The sequence below is a fragment of the Megascapheus bottae genome, chromosome 18, assembly GCF_031878675.1.
Source record: "Megascapheus bottae isolate mThoBot1 chromosome 18, mThoBot2.hap1, whole genome shotgun sequence".
Taxonomy (NCBI): domain Eukaryota; kingdom Metazoa; phylum Chordata; class Mammalia; order Rodentia; family Geomyidae; genus Megascapheus; species Megascapheus bottae.
In genome coordinates, this window is record NC_143526.1 from 23,072,538 (window position 1) to 23,100,221 (window position 27,684).

The 27,684-nt window shown below is 37.7% G+C and overlaps 1 protein-coding gene across 3 annotated transcripts in view; it reads right to left on the minus strand.

Moving 5' to 3' along the window:
- Plcb1 (phospholipase C beta 1) overlaps positions 1-27,684 on the minus strand; it is a 652,247-nt gene that overhangs the window by 106,040 nt on the left and 518,523 nt on the right. For 2 of the 3 annotated variants that reach the window (XM_090352012.1, XM_090352011.1), the window contains exons 28-31: positions 14,891-14,967; positions 14,691-14,780; positions 13,929-13,986; positions 13,117-13,203 (exon numbers count right to left, since the gene is read on the minus strand). In XM_090352012.1, coding sequence (XP_090208138.1) covers positions 13,117-13,203; positions 13,929-13,986; positions 14,691-14,780; positions 14,891-14,967 — 312 coding nt within the window. Of the gene's footprint in view, positions 1-252; positions 371-13,116; positions 13,204-13,928; positions 13,987-14,690; positions 14,781-14,890; positions 14,968-27,684 lie in introns of all 3 variants that reach the window. The other variant, XM_090352013.1, reaches the window with a different exon arrangement.

Sequence of the window (27,684 nt, forward strand, 5' to 3'; positions counted from 1 at the left end):
TGACAGAAAAAGAAGAGAAAGAGGAAGACAAGTATATGGAAGAATGGAATCTATGTTAGGAGGAGAGCTCAAAGAAGAAGTGAGGGCCAGAGAAAGGCAGGAAAGCCAGGAGGCAAACAAACATTATGGGCACTGCTGGGAAAATAGTGCTGATTAGAATGGGGAGGATGAAGACCCAGGAAGGCTTGAGAACTGGATGGCCACATACCACACACCCTTCTCTCAAAAGCGACCCCTCCCATCCAGTCCTACCTGGCCGGAAGGATGGTGGTCACCACTTGAGAGCTTGAGGGTTGGGGGGAGTAAAGTTGGGGGGGATAGAGGGATCCTCATGGCAAGTTTCCGACAAGAATGAGGAGGAACCTTCCCCCTGTGTGGGAAAAAAAGGGAGGCTGTCATTTGTATGGCAACAAAATGGCTTTCTGAGTCACCTGTGGTTTGAAGTTTTTTTGTCTGGGAAGCCTCTTGATGTGCCTTTGGAGAAGAAATTTAGCATTCTCAAACTCCCTGTGGTTGAGCTAGCCCCAACCTCTGAAGGGTGTCAGAGCCTGCCGACCACAAATGCACCAAGACAGATATTGGCATTCTCCCTGGGGTGTCCCCATGCTCTCTAGGGATTCTATGTCAGATATGATCACAGCTATCCATTTTGAAAAAAAACAAAACAACTTTCCACAAAAAATCCCATTACTATCAAGAAATCTGAGATGACAAAGAAGGATTGACAGCTTTTGTAGCTGAACAAGGCATCTCAAGAAACCCACCCTCACTGGCTCTACTTTTCTTACAAACAGAAAGAAAGGAATGTTTTTCACAATGCAAAGATAATTAGTCCTCGCCATCAATGATTCATGTAAAGGTATTTATTACTGCTCTATTCCGCAGCATATACTGTCACCCACACAGAGTAATCTGTAAACGTACAGAGGATCTGTAAATTCATCAAGTGTTCTGTGTTTTTCTTTTCTCTTTGTAATCAAAAGATTTATTGAACATCAACTATGTGCTGGGCATTGAGTTTCTGGGGCTCAAAAGCATCAGGGGAGTGGAGAAAACAAAGTCTTGTGGAGATTGTAACCCTTGTGGAGTTTATAGCTGGGAATGGGGGAGGCCATCGTTTTGTGACACATTGAGAATAACACTAGATGATTTAATGGAGGAAGTGGTCCTTGCTGGGACAAATAGAACATAGAGCAGAAGAAAAAGGAAAGGGAGGAGAAGACCAGGGATGGGAGAAAGCTGGATATGAGGTCATAAAGGAAAGCCTCTTGGAGAAGAGAGTTTTGAAAGACTTGAAAAGACAGGTGAGGGTTGGTTATTCAAACAGACCCTTCTGAAGTGGAGTCCACTTAACAGCTCAAGAGGAGACTGGCCTGAATTATGGGAGCTAAACAAAGAGACCAACTTGGGCTCCTTCAAAGCAGTAAATCGAAGAGGAAAACAAGGAGATACAGCAAAGGGGTCACGTTGGATCTTGTCAGCTTTTATTCTGAGGGAACAAAGGTACCACCAAGGGTTTTGAATACAGGAAAACTCTGATTTAAAGGATGGCTGACTGTTGGATGGGGAATAAACTGAATGATACACATACTGGCAAGAAAAACTATTCAGAAGGCCATTTTTGAAATCCAGGCAAGAGTTGCAGGTAGCTCTGGCTGAGTACTTTAAAAGTTGCACAGAGGTCTTAGCTACTTTATGACACACTTAAAACCCTAAGGATTTTGTTTTTATTTCAACTAAAACAAAGACCCAGAAATAAATGTAAAAGTTATAGCATCTCAGTGTGTAGTTCCCAAGACTTTTTTATTTTTGTTTTTGTTTCTTTGTTTTGAATGAACGTTTCAAAGAAAAGGAAACAAACCATTTCAATCAGTTAGAAGACAATGTGTTTTCTAATCTATAAACCGTAACAATGGGGCATATACTCTCTGGATACAGATTTCTTATAAATCAGCACTGATTATGGGACCAAACCCATTCTAGAGTTACCATGGTTAAATTACCTAAGCTCTCCTGCGGTTTTATGAGTGAGTGTGTTTGAGTGTGTGAGCCTATACACATGCATGTGCCTATGTTTGTGTGACTTTGAAATATGAAACTATTCTTTGAGCTTTGGTTTCAGCTAGAAATTAAAAGACCTCTTTTGTTAAATTCTAAGATGCAATAAATGATCACAATAAATGCAGAAGGCTTATGCCAATTGGTTTTTGTTGACAGAAAACTTTATCCACAGTGCTTAGTTTGTGACACTAATTTAGCCTGAGACATAATGAATGTAAAACGGAGGACTTAACTCTCGATGCTAGCAACAGTTTCCCAAGTATGAACAAACATTCTCTCAAGTGCCTTCTTAGCCCAGTGTTCTTGAGTTGGTTGAGTTGACCCTAATCTTTTTTTTTGTTTTTTTCTTTTCCAGTTGTGGGACTTAAACTCTGGGCCTGGGCACTGTCCTTGAGCTCTTCAGCTAAAGGCTACTGCCCTAACCTTTGAGCCACAGCACCACTTCCGGTTTTCTGGGGTTGACTGTAGATAAGAGTCTCATAGACTTTTGTGCCCAAGCTGTCTTTGATCCATGATCCTCAGATCTCATCCTTTTGAGTAGCTAAGATTACAGGCATGAGCCACCATCGCCCAACTTCTGGCAATCGTTATGTTAGTGTCCATATTGAGCCATCAACTATTTCAAAGTACCTTATATTGTTCCTCAAATATTTCTGTTGGTTTGAGTCTGGCAAGCCTTTTGGATACAATCAAGTAATAGTTTTCAGACATCAACTCAATTTTTATATTTTTTGCTTGGTTTTGAAATGTGTTTGGCACACAGTAGTCCAGTTATTGAAGAGAAATGTAAACATTTAAAAACTTAAATGTTCTAAATTAATATAGTAGTGTGTTGATCTTATAAATATGCTTCCTTGGTTTAGCAGAACTATATTTCCCAGAATTCCTTTATTGTTTGAGTGGGTTCAATTGACAGTTACCAGATTCATGTGAAATTGCTTTGTTGTTTGGGCTGTGTGCGTGCGCGTGCGCGCGCGTATGTTCATTTGATTTCATAACAAAAGTCTCAGTTTATGTAGATTACCACAAACACCACACTGGCTTATTAATTTTCCCTTCCAGATTTCTACCTGTTTTGGTACAGAATTAGATGGGGAGACAGCCTTATATGACTGCATAAGTCAACCCCTACAACTGTAGAAGACAGTCCTATAACAACTGCATGAGGCAATTTCTTATCATCTATATCCAATCAGACTATGATTCTGTAATAATCTTGACTACTATTCATACTAAGTTTGAAATTGTTTTTGTCTTCCTGGAACTTAAACTCAGGGTCCGAGCACTGTCCCTGAGCCTCTTGTTCTCAGAGCTTACCACTTTAATACTTGATTCACAGCACCACTTCTGGCTTTTCAAGAACAGTTTATAGGAGATAAGACTTTCACAGACTCCCCAGACTTGGATAGCTTCAAACCATGATCCTCAGATTGCAGCCTCCTGAGTAGTTAGGATTATAGGAATGAACCTCCGGTGCCTGGCTGAACTGTTTATTTTTTTTTTGGTTGTTTGTTTTTTACATAATTTTGAAAAGATGGATTTAATGTTAAAATTCAGTTCTTCTAAAAAGCCTGAAAACCATAAAACTTTAGGAAAAATTGGGCTCAAATGCAAAAGGAGCATCAAACCCAGAAGCAAGGAAACTCGATTTTTATTGATGAGCTGAAATAATAATTTTAATTCATTGTTAATAGTTCACCTTAATGATCAGCCTATATCCAAAATTCATGATTTGTCTAGAGCAAACGTTTTTTACTGGACATTTTCCCTATAATAAGACAGGACATAGAGACTGTAGAGTTAAAAATAAAATAAAATAAAAATGAAACAAAATACCAAATACAACTTCCAGAAAAATGCCGAGACTTTAAAACTGAGGGTATGTATGGCACAACATTGTTAGCAAAGGATTACTGCCTTAAGAAAAAAGCCAAGAAACCATTATCTACAGCACAACACAAGGAGACAAAACAGTGGACAATACAGAAGAGTTAAGATAGTTAAAGAAAGAATTGGTCCCTTGAAGTTTATAAGCAAATATATGTACACAGCTCTAGATCTATACATGACCTATCGAACATTCTGTGGATGCATGTACATACATGTACACACTCATACATATGCACATTTCTATAAATGGATGGAAAAATAGGTGTCATTATTTGTTGACATGATACCTGAGAGAATTTTTTTTTAATCAAAATGATGGAAGGTTCCTGTTCAGCCTCATCAAACACAGATATATTATAGAAAAACGCTATAAAATAGAAGAAAAGACTTCTATGCACAGCCAAAAGATAAAAATATGAATTTTTGCCAAAAGAATTACAGTAGTAAGCAGTATAATTTTATCTTCAGTGTGTTAAGTAGTAATTGTCGACATGAAATGCTTCATCCTCCCATAATGAAGAACATGGGAATTCTTGTCAATATTATAAAATAAGGACCTTTGTTTGGACAGAAACAAAAAAAATCTTAATGAATTTATCACCAGCCAACCCTGTGAAGTAAACATCTAGAGAAAAGCAAAGCAAAAAATATTCTCACATAATTGAAGATAGAAAATGACTTGCAAAGAAGACAAAGAACAGATAAACAAAACTAACTGAACAATGATCTGTTAAATGAAAATGTCAAAGTTTACAAAGTCTACAGGATTAAATTAAAATTTAAAAATAAGTTGAGAATGTTGAAATGGAATTAAACTATCCCCTACAAGAAAAGAAAAGTAAACATGTCTCAATTTTATACTCATATTTGCTCTCTGAAAAGGCATTTTTTTCATTGGCAATATATGAAATGTCCTTTCACACAGAACTAACAGCAAACATTCACTATAGGTAACAATCAAGATTTGATATCTCAGTTGGGGGGAAGGGGAGAAGAAGAGAGGAAGGGGATGTGGCTTCCACTTAAGGCTTCTACTTAGTAGTGCATATTAGTAGTGTCAGGGAAAATTCATTTCCCCATCAAATAGCAATAGATTAGATGTATCACAAATACATGATTTAAGGAAAAAATGTTTCAGTTTAAATCTTCAAGTTAGTCTTTCCACCAGGAACACTGGGAAAAATACAGCCAGCACTTAAGGCTTGGTCCTGGAGACTATCAAGCAGTATGTCTGACAAGACCAACTTCACAGAGAGATGAGTCACTCATTCTGTTACAAAGATGTCAGAGGGGAAATGAGGAAAATCAGTCTGTAGTCCCCTGTTACACAAAGAGAACGAAAAAAAAAAAAAAAACTCCAACAGCTACATGATAAAATGTTCTTTGGGAATAAAATTGAAATGCCCTAAAGCTTCCTGGAATTCTCACTTGATGATGAGCTAAATTAAACAGAAAAAAACCTATGTCCTGAGAAGCATCAAAGACAAATTAAGTGTCAGAGAAAAAGTAAATTACACATTTATTGGCTGTTTTATGAGGTGAAGGAGGCAGTTCATTTAAAAAGTCCCCTCAAAAGATGACTCATTTTGTAATGAGAGTCAGGAGTAGTGGACTTATCAATTTGCATTGGAATATTCACGGCAAATTCAGATTACCAGTGTTTCAACCTGCCGAGGGTCTTTTGCATAATGGATGAGTCTGCAGGTATCTGAACAGGACTACTAATGGTGTGTCTCTTCTTTGCACCAGCAGTTGGGTTCTGGAATTGCTTCTCACACATCTGTATAGATAAAACCTTTCCTATTGGTTTTGACAAAATTATGGAAATCCTAAGGTAACCAATTGTGTCACTGAGTTGGAAGACTGGCTAGTGCTTGTGCAACCACCTTAAGAATTCTGCAGCTACAAGTCTCATAAAAAGATATACATCTCAGCTCCCTATAGAAAACACACAGGCTGAGGGACTAGATCAAATATGTCCTGGTAAAAACCATATCGCCAGATATTGCTCCAGAATTTAGAATGCTACTGAAATGGAATTGGACACAGAGAATGTCCATCAGGGCTTAATAACTTTTTTTGTGTGTGGGGTAGGATTTATGTGTAGCAATATACCGCTTGATCTCATGTCAGACTGAGGTCTGAAATACTTGGGTATTATGCAAGTTGCCTAAGGATCACTATCTCAATTTTCTTCAATGTCCCAAAAGGCCCCATACAAAAAGGATGGCTTACATTCCCTCTAAAATCAGCGACGAGACAAGGATGCCCACTCTCTCCACTCCTCTTTAACATAGTATTAGAATTCCTAGCCAGAACAATAAGGCAAGAAGCATGCATAAAGGGGATCCAAATAGGGAAAGAGGAAGTGAAACTTTCCCTCTTTGCAGATGACATGATTCTGTATTTAAAGAATCCTATAGAATCCACTTCCAAGCTCCTTGAGCTGATTCAAAACTTTAGAAAGGTAGCAGGGTATAAGATTAACCCTCAAAAATCAACTGCTTCCTTTATGCCAACAGTGAGAGGAATGAGGCAACAATCAGGAAAGCAACTCCTTTTGCAATAGCCTCAAAGAAAATAAAATACCTAGGAATTATCTTAACTAAGAATGTAAAGGAGCTTTTTGATGAAAACTTTAAACCCTGAAAAAGGAAATTAAAGCAGAACTGAGGAAATGGAAAAACCTCCCATGCTCCTGGATTGGAAGAATCAACATCGTGAAAATGACAATCCTGCCAACGGCTATCTACAAATTCAACGCAATACCCATCAATATCCCAATGGCATTCTTTAAAGAAATAGAAGAGGCAATCCAAAATTTCATATGGAATAATAAAAGACCCCGTATAGCAAAAACATTTCTTAGCAGAAAGAACAGAGCAGGAGGAATTTCAATTCCAAACTTTAGACTCTATTACAGAGCTATAATAATCAAAACAGCTTGGTACTGGCACAAGAACAGGCCTGAAGACCAAAGGAATAGAACTGAGGACCTAGATATTAAACCATAGACCTATGGCCACCTAATCTTTGACAAGGGATCCAAAAAAATAGAATGGAAGAAAGATAGCCTCTTCAACAATTGGTGCTGGCAGAACTGGTTAAGCACCTGCAGAAAACTAAAGTTGGATCCTTCTTTGCACCCTGTACTAGAGTTAACTCCAAATGAATCAAAGACCTGGAGGTAAAAGAAGACACACTGAAAACTTTACAACAAGGAATAGGAGACACACTAGGCCTCCTTGACACAAGTCAAAACTTTCTCAATAAGGACCAAGAAACACAACAAATCAGAGAAAGGCTGGATGAGTGGAAATGTATTAAACTGCAGACCTTTTGTAGGGCAAAGGACATAGCTAGTAAATTAACTAGAAAGCCTACAGAATGGGAGATCTTCACTAACCGTACAATGGACAAAGGCCTCATATCTAAAATATATCAACAGCTCAAAAAATTGAATCACTCCAAAACTAATCTCCAAAGAAACAACCATCCCATTAAAAGATGGGCCAAAGACTTAAAGAGAGTCTTCTCTGAAGAAGAAACAAAAATGGCCTATGACCCAACAATTACACTAGTAGGCATTTACCCAATCATCCAGAAACAAGGACATACTAAATAAACTAGCACAACGATGTTCTTTGCAGCACTATTTACCATAGCAAAGATATGGAACCAACATAGATGGCCCTCAGTTAATGAGTGGATAACAAGATGTGGTATTTATACACAGTGGAATACTATGCTGCTGTCAGAAAGAATGATATCGCCCCATTTGTTAGGAAATGGAAAGACTTAGAAAAAATCATATTAAGTGAAATAAGTCAGACTCAAAGGAACATAGGCTCAATGGTTTCCCTCATTTGTCATAATCAGTAGAAACCTTGGGCTCTCCTAGCAGAGATTTGCAATAGAGGAAGACCTAGATACATAGGCCATACAGTATGACGCTAAATGAAAGGACCTTTAGGATATAGAAACAAAAGCCATATAATGAGTGATTGTTGTCCTTAATGTACTATGTTATCTCTCATCTCTTTTGCTGTCCCTTGGTTATCTCATATTGTTACAGTATCTCACTTTGTTATCTGATATATTTTATATGTGCTCAATTGGTTATTTGAAATTGGATAGGGAAGGGGAGAAAATAAGATGAGGGGTGGGGGTGGAGTGGAGGGAATGGGGACCAAGTCATGAGAAAGGGTATCAATATATGTGAATTAATGCACCTTCTATCTGGTGAATATAATGTAAGCCTTCTATTAATTACAATAAGAAATATATGAAAAAATTAAAAAGGAATGGCTTGTTGAATCTCTGTTTTTACTGGGGAGACATGAGTGCTACATAAGAAATGAGTCTCGTGCATGTTGCAAAATACTATAATATAAATAAACTTTTCCACATTGGACTGTGAACCTGTTCCCCTAACAAATTCACAGAATGGACTAAAGATGCAGGCCCACTGTGGGTTTTAGCCTGGTTTTGATGAGGTTAATTTTCCTGTGATTGTTCTGTTGAAAGATAGCAAAAATGCTGGGAACGTGTGATGACTCAAACCATGAGCTCATTGTTGAGCAGAGGTTTAATAACGATGAACTTTGAGCTAATCCTCCTAAGTATATTCTTCTAACTCCAGCCAGAGGAATTCCTCCCTGCCATGGAAGAACTGTTGGCATTTACCAATTGGCTTTTCAAACTTCTTTTGTTAGAACAATTTTATATCTGTTATTTTTTTCTAAAGGACAAAATGCCATTGGTTTCTTAGTGGCTTCGAAAATTATGTAGGTATGTTTGGAATGCAGGCTTGCTCAAAATAGTAGCATCAGGAGGAAAGAGTAATGCAAAAAGAACTTTCTCCCTCTTAAGGACAAGATGGAGGAATCAATGTATTCAAGTAAGTGGATAAAGAAGATATAAATTATTGGACAATAATGGTATAACAACCAAAGAATGGGAAGAGCTGTGGTGTTACAAAGTATACATTTATACTGTAAGCAAAAGATTACTCGTTATCAGTTTCTAGGTAGAAAAGGATATTCTATCTGTTAAATTCTTGAGGGAGGAACTCCTGCACCCTCAGGAACTCAGAGTAAAGTTTGGTTTGCTTTCTTTTCTCATACGAAGGTGGCATCCATCTTTAACACTGCATTGCTGCTGTAAGTTCCTTTTAAACTCGAGTTCTTCATAAATTTCTAGATGCCATAAAATCACTCTGCCTTCTCATCTTTCTGGCTGAATGGGAATTAAGTTAGCAAACTGGTTTTACAGAGACGATTGATTGGCTTCTTTGAGCTCTAGCTCTTTGTATTTTGTCTCTGCTCTTGTTAATTTTCCTCATGTCTGTATCATTTCAAAACCAATTCCAACACCGTATGCAAAGAGGGATGATTTCGAAGCTAGTTCTATTAGATTTATGGTCTTATTGTTTTACTATACTGCTCAATATTGCTCTTTGTAATGTTTGAATCTTAAATGTCCCTTGCAGGCCTGTATGTTGAAGTCTTTGTCACCAGCAGGAGGCATCAATGGGTCTGTGGTGGGATTGAAACTATGGTAGATAGGCAGTGGAAGGAAGGTAGGCCAGTGGGAGCACGCCCTTGAAGGAGACCGTAGGACCTGTGTCTCTTCTCTTGTCTCTGCTTCTTAGCCGCCACATATCCTCCATCATGTGTTCCTGTGATGTGTGGTGGCTCCATTATGCATGGTGCCACCACAGGTCCAAAAGCCAGAGGACAAACAACCGTGGATTGATACAAAATATGATCCAAAACATGGATTGAGTCAAAACAAATCTCTCTTCCTTCTTAAGTTGATTACCTAAAGTTATTTTGTCACAGCATGGAAGGCTGACATACATAGCCTTCCTTGCTGCAGACTCTTCTGTTTGCCTTTATTTGATACTAGATCAGAGTAGCAGATATTTCTTTGTTCAATGTTAAAGTCATGCTACCAAAGCATGCATTTAAGTCCCAAAGAACAATGTTTAATAAATACTTTAATCTGACATGGGACCAATGTTTTTCAAGGGCAATGTACAAATATATCTATAATGAAGTGGGTGTAAGAATAACTTCCTGGATGTAAAGCAAAGGGAAATTCTTCCTAAGATCTACTTACAGTGAAAAAGAAAATGGAGACAACAGAACTAAAAATGCCTAGAAACAATTTAGATCTCTTTCTGAGGAGCAAAGAAAAATTAAATGGAACATTGATGCAAATAAGGCTGTAACACAAATTGTTGATTCCCTATCAATTTCTTACTTGGTCTCTGTATTGGATAATAAATTATACATTTTATTGGGGTACATGGCAGCAATGAACTTGAGGAGAAGATTAAACTTCTCCCCTCTTTGTGAATATACCTTAATCACTCTAAGTCCATCCTATAAATAACATTCACAACACTGTGATTAGTTTAGGAATGAGACTGTGCCACCATTCCAGCAAAAGAAGGGGACTGTAGTGGATGCATCAAGGAAGTTTCTGTTAACCATGAAAAAAAAAGGGTTATAAAGTAAGGATATGTTTTGGTTTGCTTTTGAATGGTTTTATGTAAAACTGTGAGGTTTGGAGCTTTGGCTCCTCTCTGCCCCTTATGAGTTTACTGTCCCAAGAATGAGAAGCTCCAGTAGAAATGGAATTCCTGAAAATACCCAGATTCTTTACCAGGTTGTCAAGTGGCAAGAACTGCCACCCCTAGAATTATAATTTCTCTTATATTGTATAATGGGACTTACTAAGCTAATTGCTGTTTAAACTTATTTTGTCTTTGTCTTTTTATTTGCTTTATTGTGTGTGCGCGCGCGTGTGTGCGAGCGTGTGTGTGTGTGTGTGTGTGTGTGTGTGTGTGTGTGTGTTGGGGTCAGGCTATTTTGCTTAAGTTGGCTTGCTTCAGCTTTCTGATTAGCTGTGTGCCCATGACTAATTCTAATTGTAGTTGATGTACTCTCATAGAGAAACTGGCCAGAAATGATGGACATAATATAATGACAAATTTAACCCAGGGTAGGATGGATTGAAAAATGTGTATATCTGAACATATCTACCTTGAACTTTTTATCAATAGATTTCTTGAAATTCGGTTGAGTCTCGATCATATATGCAATGAAAAAGACTAAAGGCATTTAAACTATTTCAATTAATTTTAATCATGATGACTTAATAGTTGCATAAAAGAAAAGTCTTGGTATGAAACAAAGTCTTGGTATGGTGGCAAACACCTGTAATCCCAGCTAAAGTGGAAGGATCTCAATTTCTTTTTTTCTTTTCTTTTTTGGATTGTGGGACTTGAACTCTGGGCCTAGGCATTGTCCTTGAGCTCTTCAGCTCAAGGCTACTGCCCTACTCCTTGACCACAGCACCAATCACTTCTATTTTTCTGGTGGTTAATTGGAAATAAGAGTCTCATGGTCTTTAGTGGCCAGGCTGGCTTTGAACAGTCATCCTCTCATCTCAGCCTCCTGAGTAGCTAGGATTACAGGTGTAAGCCACTGCACCTGGCTAAGGATCTCAGTTTCCAAGGCCAGTCTAGGCTATATAGTATGTTCTGGTCCAGCCTGGGCTACAATAGAGAGACCCTATCTTTAAAAAATCTGTAATAATTTATAGTTACTTTAACATGTGACCATTTAGATATATGTGGGTCAGTGTGTGCATGCATGTATGTATATTTGTGCATATGAATGTGTGTGTGTGTGTGTAATTATTTTTGGTGGTACTGAACTCAAGGCCTTGTGCTTACTTGGTTTACATGCTCATCCAGCACTCTCCCACTTGATCATGCTTCCATTCCTGCTTTTGCTGGTTATTTTGGATTTTTCTGCCTTGGCTGGTTTTGAATCAAGATCCACTGGATATCAGTCTTCTGAGTAGCTAGGATTATAGTTGTGAACCGCTGGCTTCTGGCTAATTATGTATAATTTTTAAAAACTTTTTGATGCTTGATATTTGAATCCACAAATAATATCAGACTTATTTTTCTGTTTCTTCTACCCAGGTGAGAAATATAAAAATGACAATGAACAATCATCCAAGTAGTTATAAATTCTTGCTTGAAAATTCATATTGCAAGTCTAAACATTGTAGGAAATAAGCAGCTTGTTCAATGAACAGAAAAGAATATTTGGAACAAGCAACAAAAGCTCTTTCTCAAGCATACTGGAAAATAATATATATCTAAATAAAACTAACAATTAAATAAAATGAACACCTGAACTATGTAGACTCAAAAACTATTCCCATGGAGTAACAGTACTTTTTTTTCTTTGTTTTTGCCTTTTTGTTTGTTTGCTTGTTTGTTTGAGACACATTCTCACTACACTGGATTCAAATTCAAAATCCTTCTTCTTCAGACTCCCAAGTTACAGCATTATAGATATGTACCACAATGCCCAGCAAATGTTAGCACTTTTTTGTGTAAATATTTTAAACTGCAGTTAAAAAAGATAGAACAACTAAAAAGCACATTTGTTGTCTTTCCACTTACAGATTATTAGTCAGGGATAGGTCCAGTCATTGAAGGTGTTCTAAAACTAAGATGCTATTTGCTACCCTGAAAATATTCAATTAGATATTCATAAAACAACGGACTTAAAAAAGCAATGAGCATCATTATTTTATTTTATTGTTGGGGAATAAACCTAAGACTCCATTCATGCTAAACACTCTGCTACTGAATTACTGAATAATAATTATCTATTACATAATCAAGAAAAATAAAGTACAGCTACTATAAACTTATTATGGGAGAAATTTCTGTTTTCTTTGTTTTTCCGTTTTATGAGAGTAGTTAGGTAAAATGCAGGGTTTTTTTGGGTGCATGGCCCCCTCTGCTGGACAGAATCTGTCATTACAGTATTAAGCTCTGCTAGAACTGAAGAAAAGAGGTTAGTGCCAAGAAAGGTGTATAATGGAGTTGAGGCGGAGAGAGTATGAAGACACCAGTACCCAAGCCACACCTTGTTCTTAAGTGTCTTGTAGCAAAACTGGTTGATGACAAATACTTGCAAACTATTTCTATAAAGAATTTTAACATCATGGATAAAGATGTATTTCACAAATGAGAAGAGATCTGAGTGTTTGGAAAGTACTTCCACGAACCACAAAGCTTTCATTCTTACCGAATAGAAGGAAAATGAACTGATATTCAGTTCTGTTTACCTTGGGCTTTTCGTCCAGGATCTGCTGTCGAATCTCCTTGTGTTTTTCCACAAGTTTTTCTTGCCTTTTACTTTGTGCTTCTTCTAACTGTAGGAAAGTCACATACAAAAGATCATTTTCAGAAGAAAAAAAAAAATCAAAAACTTTTGTAAATGTTTTTAGACAAAAGCTTTTCATCTCTCTCCTCACTGTACACACATGTTTTAATTGCTAGGCATTTTAGCCTTTAAGTATAAGAGATCACAGATAATTTTTGTAGTTGGGTGATAGATACACAGAGAAACCGATGTTTTATGTAAATATTGACCATTTCCATATCATCAATTTTTTTTGTACTGGTCCTAGAGCTTGAACTTAAGCCCTAGATGCTTTTGCTTCACATTTGTGCTCAAGGCTGATACTCTACCACTTGAGCCACCTCTCCACTTCCAATGTTTGGTGGTTAATTAGAGATAAGAGTCCATGGCTGGCTTTGAACTGTGATTCTCAGATCTCAGCCTCTTTAGTAGCTAGGACTACAGGCATGAAGCCACAGCTAATAGCATCCAGCTAGATCAAGACAAAATAGGATTATCACTAGGAATTGTCATTTTTTCCCCAATCATTACTTCAATGACAACTAAAGACTTTCTTTTATAATGTCTTCTGGACTCCTAACATAGGCAGTGATTCCTGTCTAGTTTCCTCTTAGCCCTTCTAATTAGGTGTGTATCCGTAGCTTTCTTTGAAGGACTACCACAGCTCAGCTGGGGGCTGATGACAGATTCAAGTCTTTATAAGGTTTATAAGGGAGAGAAAAGGGACTCACATACCCTCTTGATATATTGCACCACCTCCTGGATGTAAGAGCGGATCATCTCTGTCTTCTCCCTAAAAGTAAATGTAAGTGATACACAGGTCATTTCAGCCCCTTCTCCAGAATCTCAGACTTCTTGACCTCTCAGCCCTCTCATTACTGTTGCAAAGAAGGTACAATTTGTTGTCTCTGGACAGAGAACAGGTTCTGTCCCAGGCACAGGCTCTATTTTCATTCAGTGCTCGGAAGTTTGCCAAATCCCTTGGGAAGGGAGAATCTAGTCATCTCCCCAGGGAAGCTCTTCATCCTTATCTAAAAGACTCAGGGTGCCTATTATTCCTCTATGGAATAGCCCTTTGTTGGAAAGTTCACTATAAAAGTCTTATTAAAGGAGATTGTTTGAAAGATTAATTAGAGGGGAAACTTCCTTGAAGCATCTTCAGCTGGACCTTGTGTTACTCTCCCAGGCCCTGGGGGCTCACGCCTGCAATTCTAGATACTCAGAAGTCTGAGAACTGGCGGTCACAGGTTGTAGCCAGTCCAGGCAAGTCAGTCCCACAGCAGCTTGTTTGGAATTAATCCAAAGAAGGCTCAAGTAGAGGCATGGCTCAAGTGATATAGCGCCACCCCCTGAGTGAAAAAGTCAAGCAAGAGTGCAAGGCACACAGTTCAAGGGCACCCCCACCCCCCAGTACCAGGGTACTGAAAGGTCTTGTTATTCTAATATGGAATAAAAGAATTCCCAGGTATAACATAGAGGAAAATACTTTGTACATACTCTTCCATCTGGCTTTTGTCTTTAGATTTAGCTTCTGTTATCTTCTCTTGCCTCTTTTTGTCCATTTTCTTCTTTAATTCTTTCTTCTCTCTGAAGTCACCATGAAAAGGAAAAGAAAAGGAAAAAGAACAGCAATCAAATGATGATTTGTGCTTCATATTTTTACATATAAGATATAAGTAATGAGAATAAATGCTTACTTCTCACAAATTTCTTTGAGCTTCTTTAACTGATTGCTCTGACATTCTTCAGCAACATCTGTCAATTTCTGAATAAGCTGAGGGGGGGGGAAATGCCTGTTGGTTATTTTTGTTTTTACAAGATTATAAATAGAATTTCCTCTCCACATCTTTACCACCCCAAACCAAAGCACTTTAATAAAAAAATCTCTGAAGATGGAGTTTGGCCTAGTGGTAGAGTGTTTGCCTAGCATACATGAAGACCCGGGTTCTATTCCTCAGTACCACATACATAGCAAAAAGCCAGAAGTGGTGCTGAGGCTCAAGTGGTAGAGTGCTAGCCTTGAGAAAGGCCAAGGACAGTGCTCAGGCCCTGAGCCCAAGCCCAGGGGGACTGGCAAAAAAAAAATCTCTGATGACAGATTGATAGGAGTAGAAATTTCTAAATATTTCATGTTGCCAAGGTAGATATGATAGTCAACTGTCCTATTGTCTGGGCATATAGTATTTAATATGAAATTATTTTTTCTATCTCTTTTAATTTTTTATTGCTATCATAAAGGTGCTGTGCAGAAGGGTTACAGTTACGTAAGTCAGGTAAAGAGGGCATTTATTTTTGGACAATGTCATTCTCTTTTTAATTAAACAAAATCCACTAGATTGTCATTGTAGTTTCTGCAGCTAAGTGAACACACAGCCAACAGCAGAAACCTTGATTTCTCTCTCCACTCCATGAGTTACTATAAGTTTGTTGGAGGGCAATCTGCCAGCTATGTTTTCTGAACCAACATTTTCTTGATCATAAATAGGATTTTTCAGTCCCATGTCTCCAGAAGGTACCATGAAGCTTATAAATATGACTATGATGAAAATAAATGTTCTAATCCACAATGAATTATGGTTGTTGATCTCTAGCTACCATTTATTGTTGTAGTCCTGCAAGTTTCCCATCTTAGAACCTGATGCTTGTAACCTTGTGGCTAATAACTTCCAGTTGGCACAGAGGTGGTATTCGACAGAGATGGGTACAGACCCAAACAGCCTTCACCACTCTCCCATGTAAACTTTTGGTTATTGATAATTTATTTTTGCTTTTTAATTTTTGTAAGCCAGGGGCCAGTGGCTCACACTTGTAACCCTAGATAATCAGGAGGTTGAGATCTGACAATCCTAGTTTGAAGTCAATCTGAGTGAGAACTTTGTGGGATTCTTATCTCCAGATAACCAGCAAAAAGCCATACGTGGAAAAGTGGCTCAAGTGGTAGAGCTCAAGCCCTTGGTGAAAACAACAACAATCACAACAATGACACAACAACAATAACTAAGGGGAAGCACTCAGGCCCTGAGTTCAAACCTCAATTACACCACCACCGTGTACCTGAAAGATATGAAGGCAATCAAGGAAGGAATTCTCTTAGGGAATTATAATCAAGAATCAATATTTATTTTGAATATAAACATGAAAGTCAATGCCTTCATCTATCAAGTGGACTAGATCTGAGCAAACATGGACAGGCTTGGACCGCAGAAAGCCTATTTGATCTGCCAGAGGAGAGTGCTTGAGGATGATTATAGTTAAAGAAACCATGAAATAGCATAGCCTTGCAGTTGTGGTTTTTTTTTTTTCCCTCATGGAACCCTTAGGCTAGAAGAAATTAAAGGACATTTTTACTTATTAAATAATTAGTTTCCAATAATGTAATTAGTAATGATTTGCCTAGAGCTCTACAGGTTGCTTTGCTTCTTTAAGACAATGTAAAATACCCCATAATGCCCCTGTGAATTTCCCTGTGTCTTCCCTCTCCCCCCACTTCTGCCCCCAGGGGACCTTGAATTTCTATGTATACTATGATGTCACTCAGACATAGCATATATACAAACCACTCCCTGATTGCAGGAAGGACCTGCTGTTTTGCTGGGGCTCCAGCCCAAATCTTATCCCTTCTTAAACCAGCCTTTTTATGGTTCTCCCCCTTCATTGCTCAGCAAGGCCTTGTTTTTTTGTCTTTACTGTTTAAACCTGGCTTAAAAATGTCATGGCAATGGGAACAATCAAGACCTCTACCCAAGAAATTCAGTCCATTATGAGTAAGTACTACCAGGGCCAATATTCAAAAAAATAAGAAAATTTAGTAGAAATGGATGACTTATTAAATAAATATAGGCTATCCACACTGAACAATGAAGAGGTAAACAAATCGAACAAACCAATTTCATACAATGAAATATCAGGAAAATGCCAACTAAAAAGAGCCCAGGTCCAAATGGTTTCACTGTGGAATTCTACAAGACTTTTAAAGATGAAATAATACCTATAGTCTTGAAACTGTTCTGAGAAACAGAAGCAGAAGGAACAATACCAAACTCATTTTATGAAGCTAATATTTATTACACTCATCTCCAAACCAGGGAAAGACCCAACAAAAAAGGAGAACTACAGACCCATCTCTCTATTTAACACAGACACAAAACTCCTCAATAAAATACTAGCCAACAGAATCCAGAGAAAAATGAAAAAAAAATGAAACACTACGATCAAGTCAGCTTCATCCCACAGATGCAAGGCTGGTTTAAGATTCGCAAATCAATCAATATAATACACCACATCAATAGAGCTAAGGATACGAATCATATGATAATTTCTCTGGGCATGGAGAAGGCATTTGACAAAATACAACATCCATTCATGCTGAGAGCACTAGAGAAAATAGGAATAAGAGGTACATTCCTTAAAATAATTAAAGACATATATGGAAAACCTACAGCCAGTATTATGCTAAATGGAGAAAGACTGAAACCATTTACCTTAAAATCAGGAACTAAACAGGGATGCCCACTCTCTCCACTTCTTTACAATATAGAGCTGGAACCCTTAACCAGAGCAATAAGGCAAGAAAAGGACATCAAAGGGATCCACATAGGGAAAGAAGATATTAAATTATCCCTATTCACAAATAACATGATCTTCTTCTTGTGTGACCCAACAAGCTCCACTCCCAAACTTCTAGAATTAATAAACCACTTTAGCAAAATGGCAGGATACAAAATTAACCTGCAAAAGTCAGCAGCTTTCTTGTATGCCAACAATATGCAAACAGAAGACCAAATCAAGAAATGATCCTATTTACATTAGCCCCTCCCAAAATAAAATACTTAGGAATTAAAGATGTAAAGGAATTATTTAATGAAAACTATAAAAGCCTAATGAAAGAAATTAAAGAGGACACCAGGAAATGGAAAGACATCCCATGCTCATGAGTAGGGAAACCAATGTAGTAAAAATGGCCATAGGGCCAAAATTGATTTACAAATTCAATGAAATCCCAATCAAAATCCCAAAGACATTCTTTACTGAAATAGAAGATACAATCCAAAGGTTCAGATGGAACAAGAAAAGACCTAGAATAGCCAAAACAATTATAGCCAAAAAGAGCAATACTGGTGGTGTTACAATACCAGACTTCAAGCTCTACTATAGAGCCATAATAACAAAAATAGCATGGTATTGGCACAAAAACAAACCAGATCAGTGGAACAGAATAGAAGACCCAGAAATAGAACCACATACCTATAGTCAACTTGTATTTGACAAAGAAGCCAAAGATATACAGTGGAACAAACACAGCCTATTCTATTATTGGTGCTGGCAAAACTGGGCAGCCACATGCAGAAAACTAAAAATTGACCCTAGCCTTTCACCATGCACAAGCATTAACTCAAAATGAATCAGAGACTTCACTGTCAGACAGGAAACCTTGAAACTGCTACACAATAGAGTTGGAGAGACACTGGAACTCACAGAATCCCAGGGTCACAACAGATTGGAGAGAGACTCGATAAATGGGACTACCTAAAAATAAAGTTACTGCACAGATAAAAGCATAGCCACTAAAATAGAGAGAACAGCCAACCAACTGGGAAAAGGTATTTACCAATTATATATCTGACAAATGCTTAATATCCAGTCTCAACAGGGAACTCAAGAAACTAATCCCCGCCCCAAACCCAACAAACCATTCACTAAATGGGCAAGGGAACTAAAGAGAGACTTATCAACAGAAGAGGTTAAAAATGGCAGAAAATCATACGAGAAAATGTTCATCATCCATGGTCATAAAGGAAATGCAAATAAAAACAACCCTAAGATACCACTTTACCCCAACAAGAATGGCCAAGATTTTGAACTCAGACAATGACAGTTGCTGGTGGGGTTGTGGAGAAAAAGTAACCCTACTACATTGCTGGTGGGATTGTAAACTAGTTCAGCCACTCTGGAAAGCAGTGTGGAGGTTTCTTAAAGAACTGAAAATTGACCTTCACTACGATCCCGCCATACCACTCTTGGGCATCTATCCTGAACATCATAACCCAAGATATGATAAGGACTCCTGCTCAGCCAAGTTCATCTCTGCACTATTCACCATAGCCAGGCAATGGAAACAACCCAGATGCCCTACTCCAGATGAATGGATACAGAAAATGTGATATATCTATATACAATGGAATTCTACATAGCCAACAGACAAGATAAAATAATGGCATTTGCAGGGAAGCGGGTGAATCTAGAGTGAATCATGTTGAGAGAGATAAGTCAAGACCAAAGGAACAAAGGGCACATGGTATCCTTAATATGTGATGATTAGATCCAAACAGATTGTACTGTTTGGACTCAACATTTGCATACCCAATGCTATGGACATGGTATGGGAAATATAAACACAACTACATAGACATAAAATCTATGACTCTACAGACATAATGTTTTATTACATAGATTAGTATGTATCTATGACATACAAATCCTCAGCCTAATTTTAATTATGTTCTAAAATCTAAGTGACAGTGATTATATATAGAGATTCCCTTCTTGAATACTTGTTTGTTAAATGTGTCATTTGAAATATGTTGTAAAAATCAATGTTAATAAATTCTTTAATAAAAAATCATGGCAGATATTTACTTTTTGTGTTCTAATAATTTATTATTGCATCCCCAAGGATATCACTATGGTCACATCCCTGTCTTTATGTGTGTGTGTGTGTGTGTGTGTGTGTGTGTATGTGTGTGTGTGTATGTATATTTGAATGCAAGACTCTATCCAAAACAGATGCTTGCAAAAGAATTTTGTTTTCCAAACTACATTGCCCCCCCCACAACCTCAGTGGTTGACAAGGAATTGCACATCTAAGCTGTGGGTTTGTCTTATTGGAAAAACTTCTAAAAACTATGGCAAGCTTTAGGAAGAAATGCTTTACTGTGAACTCCAGATGTGGCTTTGCGGTTGTTGTTTTTTTTCAAATGTGACTTGTGTACAACAAATGAAAATGGTGTTTCTCTGGACTCTCAAAGAATCTGTGTTTAATTCATGACAGTCATTAGATATTCTTCTAATATGTTCATTTTCCCTTGATCTCTCCCACTCTCTTCCATTACAGACCCTTTCCTGTAACATTCTACCCATCCTATTTTTTTTTAATTCATTACCCTGAACTGTAGTTTTGCCAAAACAATATTTTGTATTTTGATTTCAACTCAGTCTAAACACTAGGAGGTCGAACAAATAATAATGTGGCTTCTTTAATAGTATTTACCACTGCCATTGTTAGGAGGTATGCAAACACACACACACACACACACACACACACACACACACACACACACAAACACAATCCTAATAAGATGTGCTCCAAGATTTTTCCTATATGTTTTAATAGGAAAAGTTTAAATCATCATATCTTCATGTCTGTACTTGTCAACAAAGGAAAACCTTTCTGCTGCTATGCAAAAGAAGATCACATACATAGCAAAAAGCCAGAAGTGGTGCTGAGGCTCAAGTGGTAGAGTGCTATCCTTGAGAAAGTCCAAGGACAGTGCTCAGGCTCTGAGCTCAAGCCCAGGATTGGCAAAAAAATAAAATAAAAAAAATAATATGTTTCTCTGATTATCTCCGAGTAAATAGGCTTTGATTTCTTTTAATTACATAAGATGTGAAATAAGAGTATGAAGAGTGATTTTTTTTTCACACAGTGAAAAACTTATCAACGAATGTATCCTTCTTTGTCACCCTGCACTAGAATTAACCCCAAATGGATCAAAGACCTGGAGGTAAAAGAAGACACACTGAAAACTTTACAAGAAGGAATAGGAGACACACTAGGCCTCCTTGACACAGGTCGAAACTTTCTCAATAAGGACCAAGAAACACAACAAACCAAAGAAAGGCTGGATAAATGGGACTGTATTAAACTGCAGAGCTTCTGTAGGGCAAAGGACATAGTAAATTAATTAGGAAGCCTACAGAACGGGAGAAGATCTTCACCAACTACATAGCAGATAAAGGCCTCATATCTAAAATATATCAACAGCTCAAAAAATTGAATCAATCCAGAACTAATCTCCAAAGTAACAACCATTTCATTAAAAGATGGGCCAAAGGGACTGGAGTTTGGCCTAGTGGTTAAAGTGCTTGCCTAGCATGCATGAAGACCGGGTTCAATTCCTCGGCACCACATACATAGAAAAAAGCCGCAAGAGGTGCTGAGGCTCAAGTGGTAGAGCTCTAGCCTTGAGAAAGTCCAAGGGCAGGGTTCATGCCCTGAGCTCAAGCCCAGGACTGGTGAAAAAAAAGGAAGAAAAGATGGGCCAAAGACTTAAAGAGAGTCTTCTCTGAAGAAAAAACAAAAATGGCCTACAGACACATGAAGAAATGCTCGACATCTCTGGTCATAAAAGAAATGCAAATCAAAACAACTCTAAGATTCCACCTCACTCCAGTTAGAATGACTAGGATCAAGAAAACTAATAACAAAAGATGCTGCAGGGGATGTGGCCAGGAGGGATCGCCACTACATTGCTGGTGGGAGTGCAAACTCATTCAACCACTATGGAAAGCAGTATGGCAGTGCCTCAAAAGACTAAACATAGAGCTCCCCTATGATCCAGCAATTCCACTACTTGGCATTTACCAACCATCCAGAAACAAGGGCATACTAAATCCACTAGCACAATGATGTTCATTGCAGCACTATTTACCATAGCAAAGATATGGAACCAACCCAGATGTCCCTCAGTTGATGAGTGGATCAACAATGGAATTCTATGCTGCCGTCAGAAAGAACAACCTTGCCCCATTTGTAAGGAAATGGAAAGACTTAGAAAAAATCATATTAAGTGAAGTAAGCCAGACTCAAAGAAACATAGGCCTAATAGTTTCCCTCATTTGTCACAATCAGTAGAAACCTTGGGCTCTCCTAACAGAGATTTACAATAGAACAAAATCTAGAGACCTTAGGCCAAATCATAGGACACTAACTGTAAGGACCTCCAGGATAAGGAAACTAAAGCTATATAATGAGTGACTGTTGTCCTTAATGTATTATGTTATCTCTCTTCTCTTTTGCCATCCCTTGGCTATCTCATATTGTTACCATTTTTCATCTTGTTATCTGCTACATTTTATATGTGCTTAATTGGTTATTTGAAATTGGATAGGGAAGGGGGGAAATCAAGATAAGTGGGGGGAGGGTGGGAGGGAAATGGGGACTATGTCATGAGAAAGGTATCAATGTTTGTGAAGTTATGCACCTTCTATCTGGTGAATATAATGTAACCCTTCTATTAATTACAATAAAATTAATAAAAAACTTATCAACTAAGTCAAGAGTGGGGAATACTTTCTTTTGGTGTATTGATTCGTAGACAGGCTTCATTAAAAAGAAGTTATTCAATTATGTCATGAAAGTAAATGGTCTAGCAAAGATAGCAAAAAGCAAAGACAAATTAATATTCTAGAAAACAAACCAGGAGGTTCATGATAAACTGAGAATTCTGAAAACAAGATTTAATTTCTGTATACTTTGTTTTTTTCTTCCCCAGAGGAATAGACATAGCTCACTTACTTTGCTTATTTGTTTACCCCTCATGACAACTCTCCTAGATAAATGTTCCCAACCTTTTAAGGAATCAAAATAGAAGCCCTGGGAGAGTCTAATTTCATGCTTATTCTCAACCCTGTGCTAAATTTCACTTGGTTTAGTCATTTCAGAGACAGAAAATGGTTTCCACAGAAGACAATTATTTTCTGAAACTAAATCAAAATGTGAGGAAAGAAACCTGTCCATTTTGGTTCTTCTTTTGAGTGGGATAATTTGAGAAAATGGACAAAAAGTACAGAATACTCACACTTTGAGTACAATGTATTTTCCTTCCCCTTCTACTACCGTTAAAGAAAATAATATGGTCTTTCGTACTAAAGTACCCACTCTGGGTTAATGCCATATGCCATTTGTTTCTCTTTCTACAAAGAACTGTTTGACAATGCATTTGAGCTGCATCTGATCCAGAGATCAAAGATATTCTTGTACTGGGAATTTAAATATAAGGTATTTATTTACACTGAGGCATATTCTGACCATTGGTAATCAGAAACATTCTGTGGTGTATTCTCCATTACAGAGCACCTATGAAGTGCCAGAGGATTGAAGATCAGATGGGGAGCAGACAGAGAAGTGGTAACTATGTGACTCCATTAGCTCCCTTTCTTTCATTAGAAGAAAGTTCTAGACTCTAATGGCAGCCATCTTGGACATTCTCTGAGTCATTCTTTTTTATCTATAAAATTATTGTTATAAAAACAATAGCCAGTGACTCACATCTGTAACCCTAGCTACTCAGGAGGATGAGATATGAGGATCACAGTTCAAAGACAGCCCAGGAACAAAAGGATCACTAGAAAACTGGGAATGGTGCTGTAGCTCAAGAGGCAGAGCACTAAGCCTTGTGCTGAAGAGCTCAAGAACAGTGCTCAGGCCCAGAGTTCAAGCTCCATGACCTACAAAACAAACAAATAACAAACCCCACAATGAATGATTTTGAAATATTCTGTGAACAGGTCAATGGCTTATATCTATATATCTTATACCCATGTATCTTATATTCTATCTAATTGAGAGGCAGAGATGAGGGATATCATGATTCTGGACCAGCCTTGGAAAAATTTTAGAGACCTCCATCTCAACTAATAACTGGGCAAAGCAGCAGTGCCTTCTCATCCCCACTAAGTAGAAGGCTGAGATCAGGAAGAGGTGGTTCTAGGCAGCTCAGACGGGAATGTCCAATAAATCCCCTTACAACAGAAAAATCTGAGTAGGAACATATGCTTGCCATTCTACCTACTGTGTAGGAAGTATAAATAGGAGGATTATGGTCAAGAATTACTTTGGTAAAGAGTGTGATTCTATCTCAAAAATACCCAGAGCATAAAAGGCTGGCTGTGTGACTCAAGTACTATCCCATCTGCCCAGAAGTACTAAGTTTGGGGTTCAAAACTCAGTACTGCCAAAAAAATTCTATAATAATAAAAATAATACAGTTAGGGAATTATGGCTATGGCATGCTTAGTTTTATAATTTAAGGAGTCTTACTTAATTCATGTTAGTGGGGCACAGTAGCACATGCCTGTAGTAACTATTACATGGAATTCTGGGCAAGAAGATAATTTGATCTTACTTGATCTCAGGAGAGTAGGACCAGCCTGAGAAACATAGTGAGTTCCTCTCCAAAAACAAAACCAAACAATGAAATATATATATATAATATACATATATATATATCAACCTTTAGGAACATAAAATGGGCCAACAGATTTCAGTTTATAATTACAAATGTCAGTGAAAGTATTTGTAAGAGCTATTGTATAGAATCACAAATAAGGCAGGTATGGATTTTATGATTGAACTAGAAGAAAACAGAACATATTGGTATCTGATCAAAAATAAATAAGTTAATTCATGAAGCTACGTTGATACAGCCAAATGACTAACCTTTAAGGGCCACTTAATTCAGAATGAATTAAGAAAAGCAAGTAAATACTACTTGTATTTGTTGTAGAAAGGTTACAATGATGTGGAGTGGAGGTTCACAAATAACTAACAAAGCTGATCTGAATAAAAGAAAGCTTTCTCTTCTTTGTAACAAATTAGGACAATCACAGATCTCAGTAGCCAGAAGAATAAATTAATATAAAAGATATCATTTCAGCATCCCTTACTGGCCCAATATAATACACTGGATCCTATAATTCTACTAATCAGATTGTCGATCCTAGTTTGGGATTTTCCTTAGTGCAGGACCATTTCTGTTCCATAACATTCTTTAAATTGACATAAATCAAAGCTATTCTTTGTTTTGTCTTTGGGTTTCATTTTGTTTACTGATTTGTTTTCCTCTTAATCCTTCCTGAGGACTAACAAACACTATATAAATATATATTCAAACATTATATATTGTTCACAAAAATAAGAAAAAACAAAGTCAAAAATTCTACTGGTTTAAACCAAAAGTTTTAACTACTAACTAATAGCTGAGAGTTGACGTCTAGTTACATTCTATAATCCAATTTTAGGAATTGCAGTCTGAAGAAGATTTTGTAAGCATTCTTGTATAAACCCGTATTTTAAAAATAGTAATCTGGGCAGTGGTGAAATAATTTAGTTAGCATGACTTAAATTTAAAAAAATGGAAATCATGTCTTTTCACTTTAAGTCATGTGCCAATTGTCCTTTGATAAGGAATAATGATTACCATTTTGTTGAATGTCAGTTTGTAACATTTTCATGGACATGATTACTAAGTCTCACATCCAAACTACAAAGGCTCTATGCAGATTTTTCTGGAAAAATAGTACCAATTCTACGGTTGCTCCCTAGATCTATACTCTTTGCATTAAACTTATAGCTATCTTAAAAAGAAATAGGCTCCATTTTTCCTAATGCTTGACTCTTGCAGCATCTTCTGACTCACTTTGAATAATGTAACCAGAAAGAAATTGCAAGAGCTCTCCTGACACTTTGCACACATTACAATTTGTCTCAATTGAAATACTTTCTAGCTCACACATGACTAAGCTCAAGAACCTATTGGCTGGTGAGAAAACCCTGCTGATAACCAGCCAACTTCCAGAAACAAGAGCTATTAAATTATTAGCAATAACTGAGCAAGAAATGTAAGTGTGAGCCCAGTCAAAACTAGAACTATTCAGTGTTTCAAGACAAAGTTGTTGACATACAGAGTCACAAACAAAGTAACTAGGTGATAATTCAGTGAATCTTGAGTGTGTGTGTGTGTGTGTGTGTGAGAGAGAGAGAGAGACAGACAGACAGACAGAGACAGAGACAGAGACAGAGACAGAAACAGAAAAAAAGAGAGAGAATAAGGGAAGTCACACAGTGAACTGATAAGGATTGGCGTGCCTTTCTTTGTTGTCGGTGGTAGTGGTCATGAGATTTGACCTTAGGGCCTGGGCCCTATCCCTGAGCTCTTTTTGCTCAAATCTATTGCTCCACTACTTTGAGGCACAGGGTCACTTCTGCTTATCTCCTAGTTACTTGGAAATAAGAGTCTAACCATCTTTCCTGCCCCAGCTGGCTTTAAACTGTGATCCTCTGATCTCAGCCTCCCAAGTAGCTTGTATTACACACCTGAGCCACTAGCAATCAGTAAGTGTGAGCTCTTGAATATATGAACCAAAGTAAAGTCTGGGCCACAATGAATCTCTTCACCAGGATGGGAACCATAGAAGTCCTTCAAAAGATCCAAGGGTCAATCCAATAGGGGATAACAAAAATGGAATACAAAGGGTGAATTACACAAATGAAAATGTGCTCATCCTTGCTCAAATGCAACCCAGTGCAAATGGAGGCAAATATCATATGCAGACATTTCTTTTTTTCTTTTTTTGCCAGTCTTGGGGCTTGAGCTCAGTGCCTGAGCACTGTCCTTGGGCCTTCTCAAGGCTAGAGCTCTACCACTTAAGCCACAGCACCACTTCTGGCTTTTTCTAGGTATGTGACACCGAGGATTAGAACCGGTGTCTTTGTGGGTGCTAGGCAAGTACTCTTACCACTAGGCAAAACTCCTGGCCCAAATCCAATCATTTTCTATGGCAGAAATTTTAAATAGCAATGAAGCCACATAGTTCTTGAAACATGATATTGTACTAACATTGACAATTGAAAATAACTCAGTAGTCCTCATCAGGAAACTGAATTAAAAAAAATATGTTACACTTACAAAACAGAATGATAAGATTGCCATTGAAAATAATCATCAAAAAGCATGAGCACTAAAAAGAGCAAATTATAAGAAGTGCATATAGATAGGATACAATGCTTGATCTAAGGCATTGGTGATTAACAACTTTGGACAGATCTCCCCACCTTGTAGTTTTCTGCCCTGGAGCTAGAATCTACCTAAGTTCCAAAGACCCTCAAGGCATTCATGCAAATATTTCAGGGGACATAAGAAATTAGTGTGGAGGGAGAGCTCTGAATTTTACTTTCACATATCTCTAACTAAAATGGCTATGTCCTTCAATTATGATTCTAGGCAGGAAATCACCACAGGCATTTCCACAGGAACTGTGATTTTTGCCACCAGACAATTCACCCGTCCAGCTGTTGATTGACAGAAGAGCACACTAGAGTTCTCACTTCAGCTAAAAGGAATTTTAGGGAGATGACAAGTAGATAGTGACATCACTCATCTATCCTTCTTCCTGGACATTATCTTTCCAAACAGCAATTCTCACATCCAATTCTCTACACTCAGGTTGCTCTAGGCATACATACTAGCCACAGCTTTATCTGGTAGCTCCTTAGCAGTGAAATGGGAAACAGTATGGCAGCATCCGATCCAGGAAAAAATGGTGACTGCTATCATTTACAGCAGACAGTGAATTCTCAAGGACTTGGGAGAAACAGAAGCTACAGCTTTAGGGAGAATTGTGTGAGACCAGAGTGTTGAAGGTCAAGACAAGA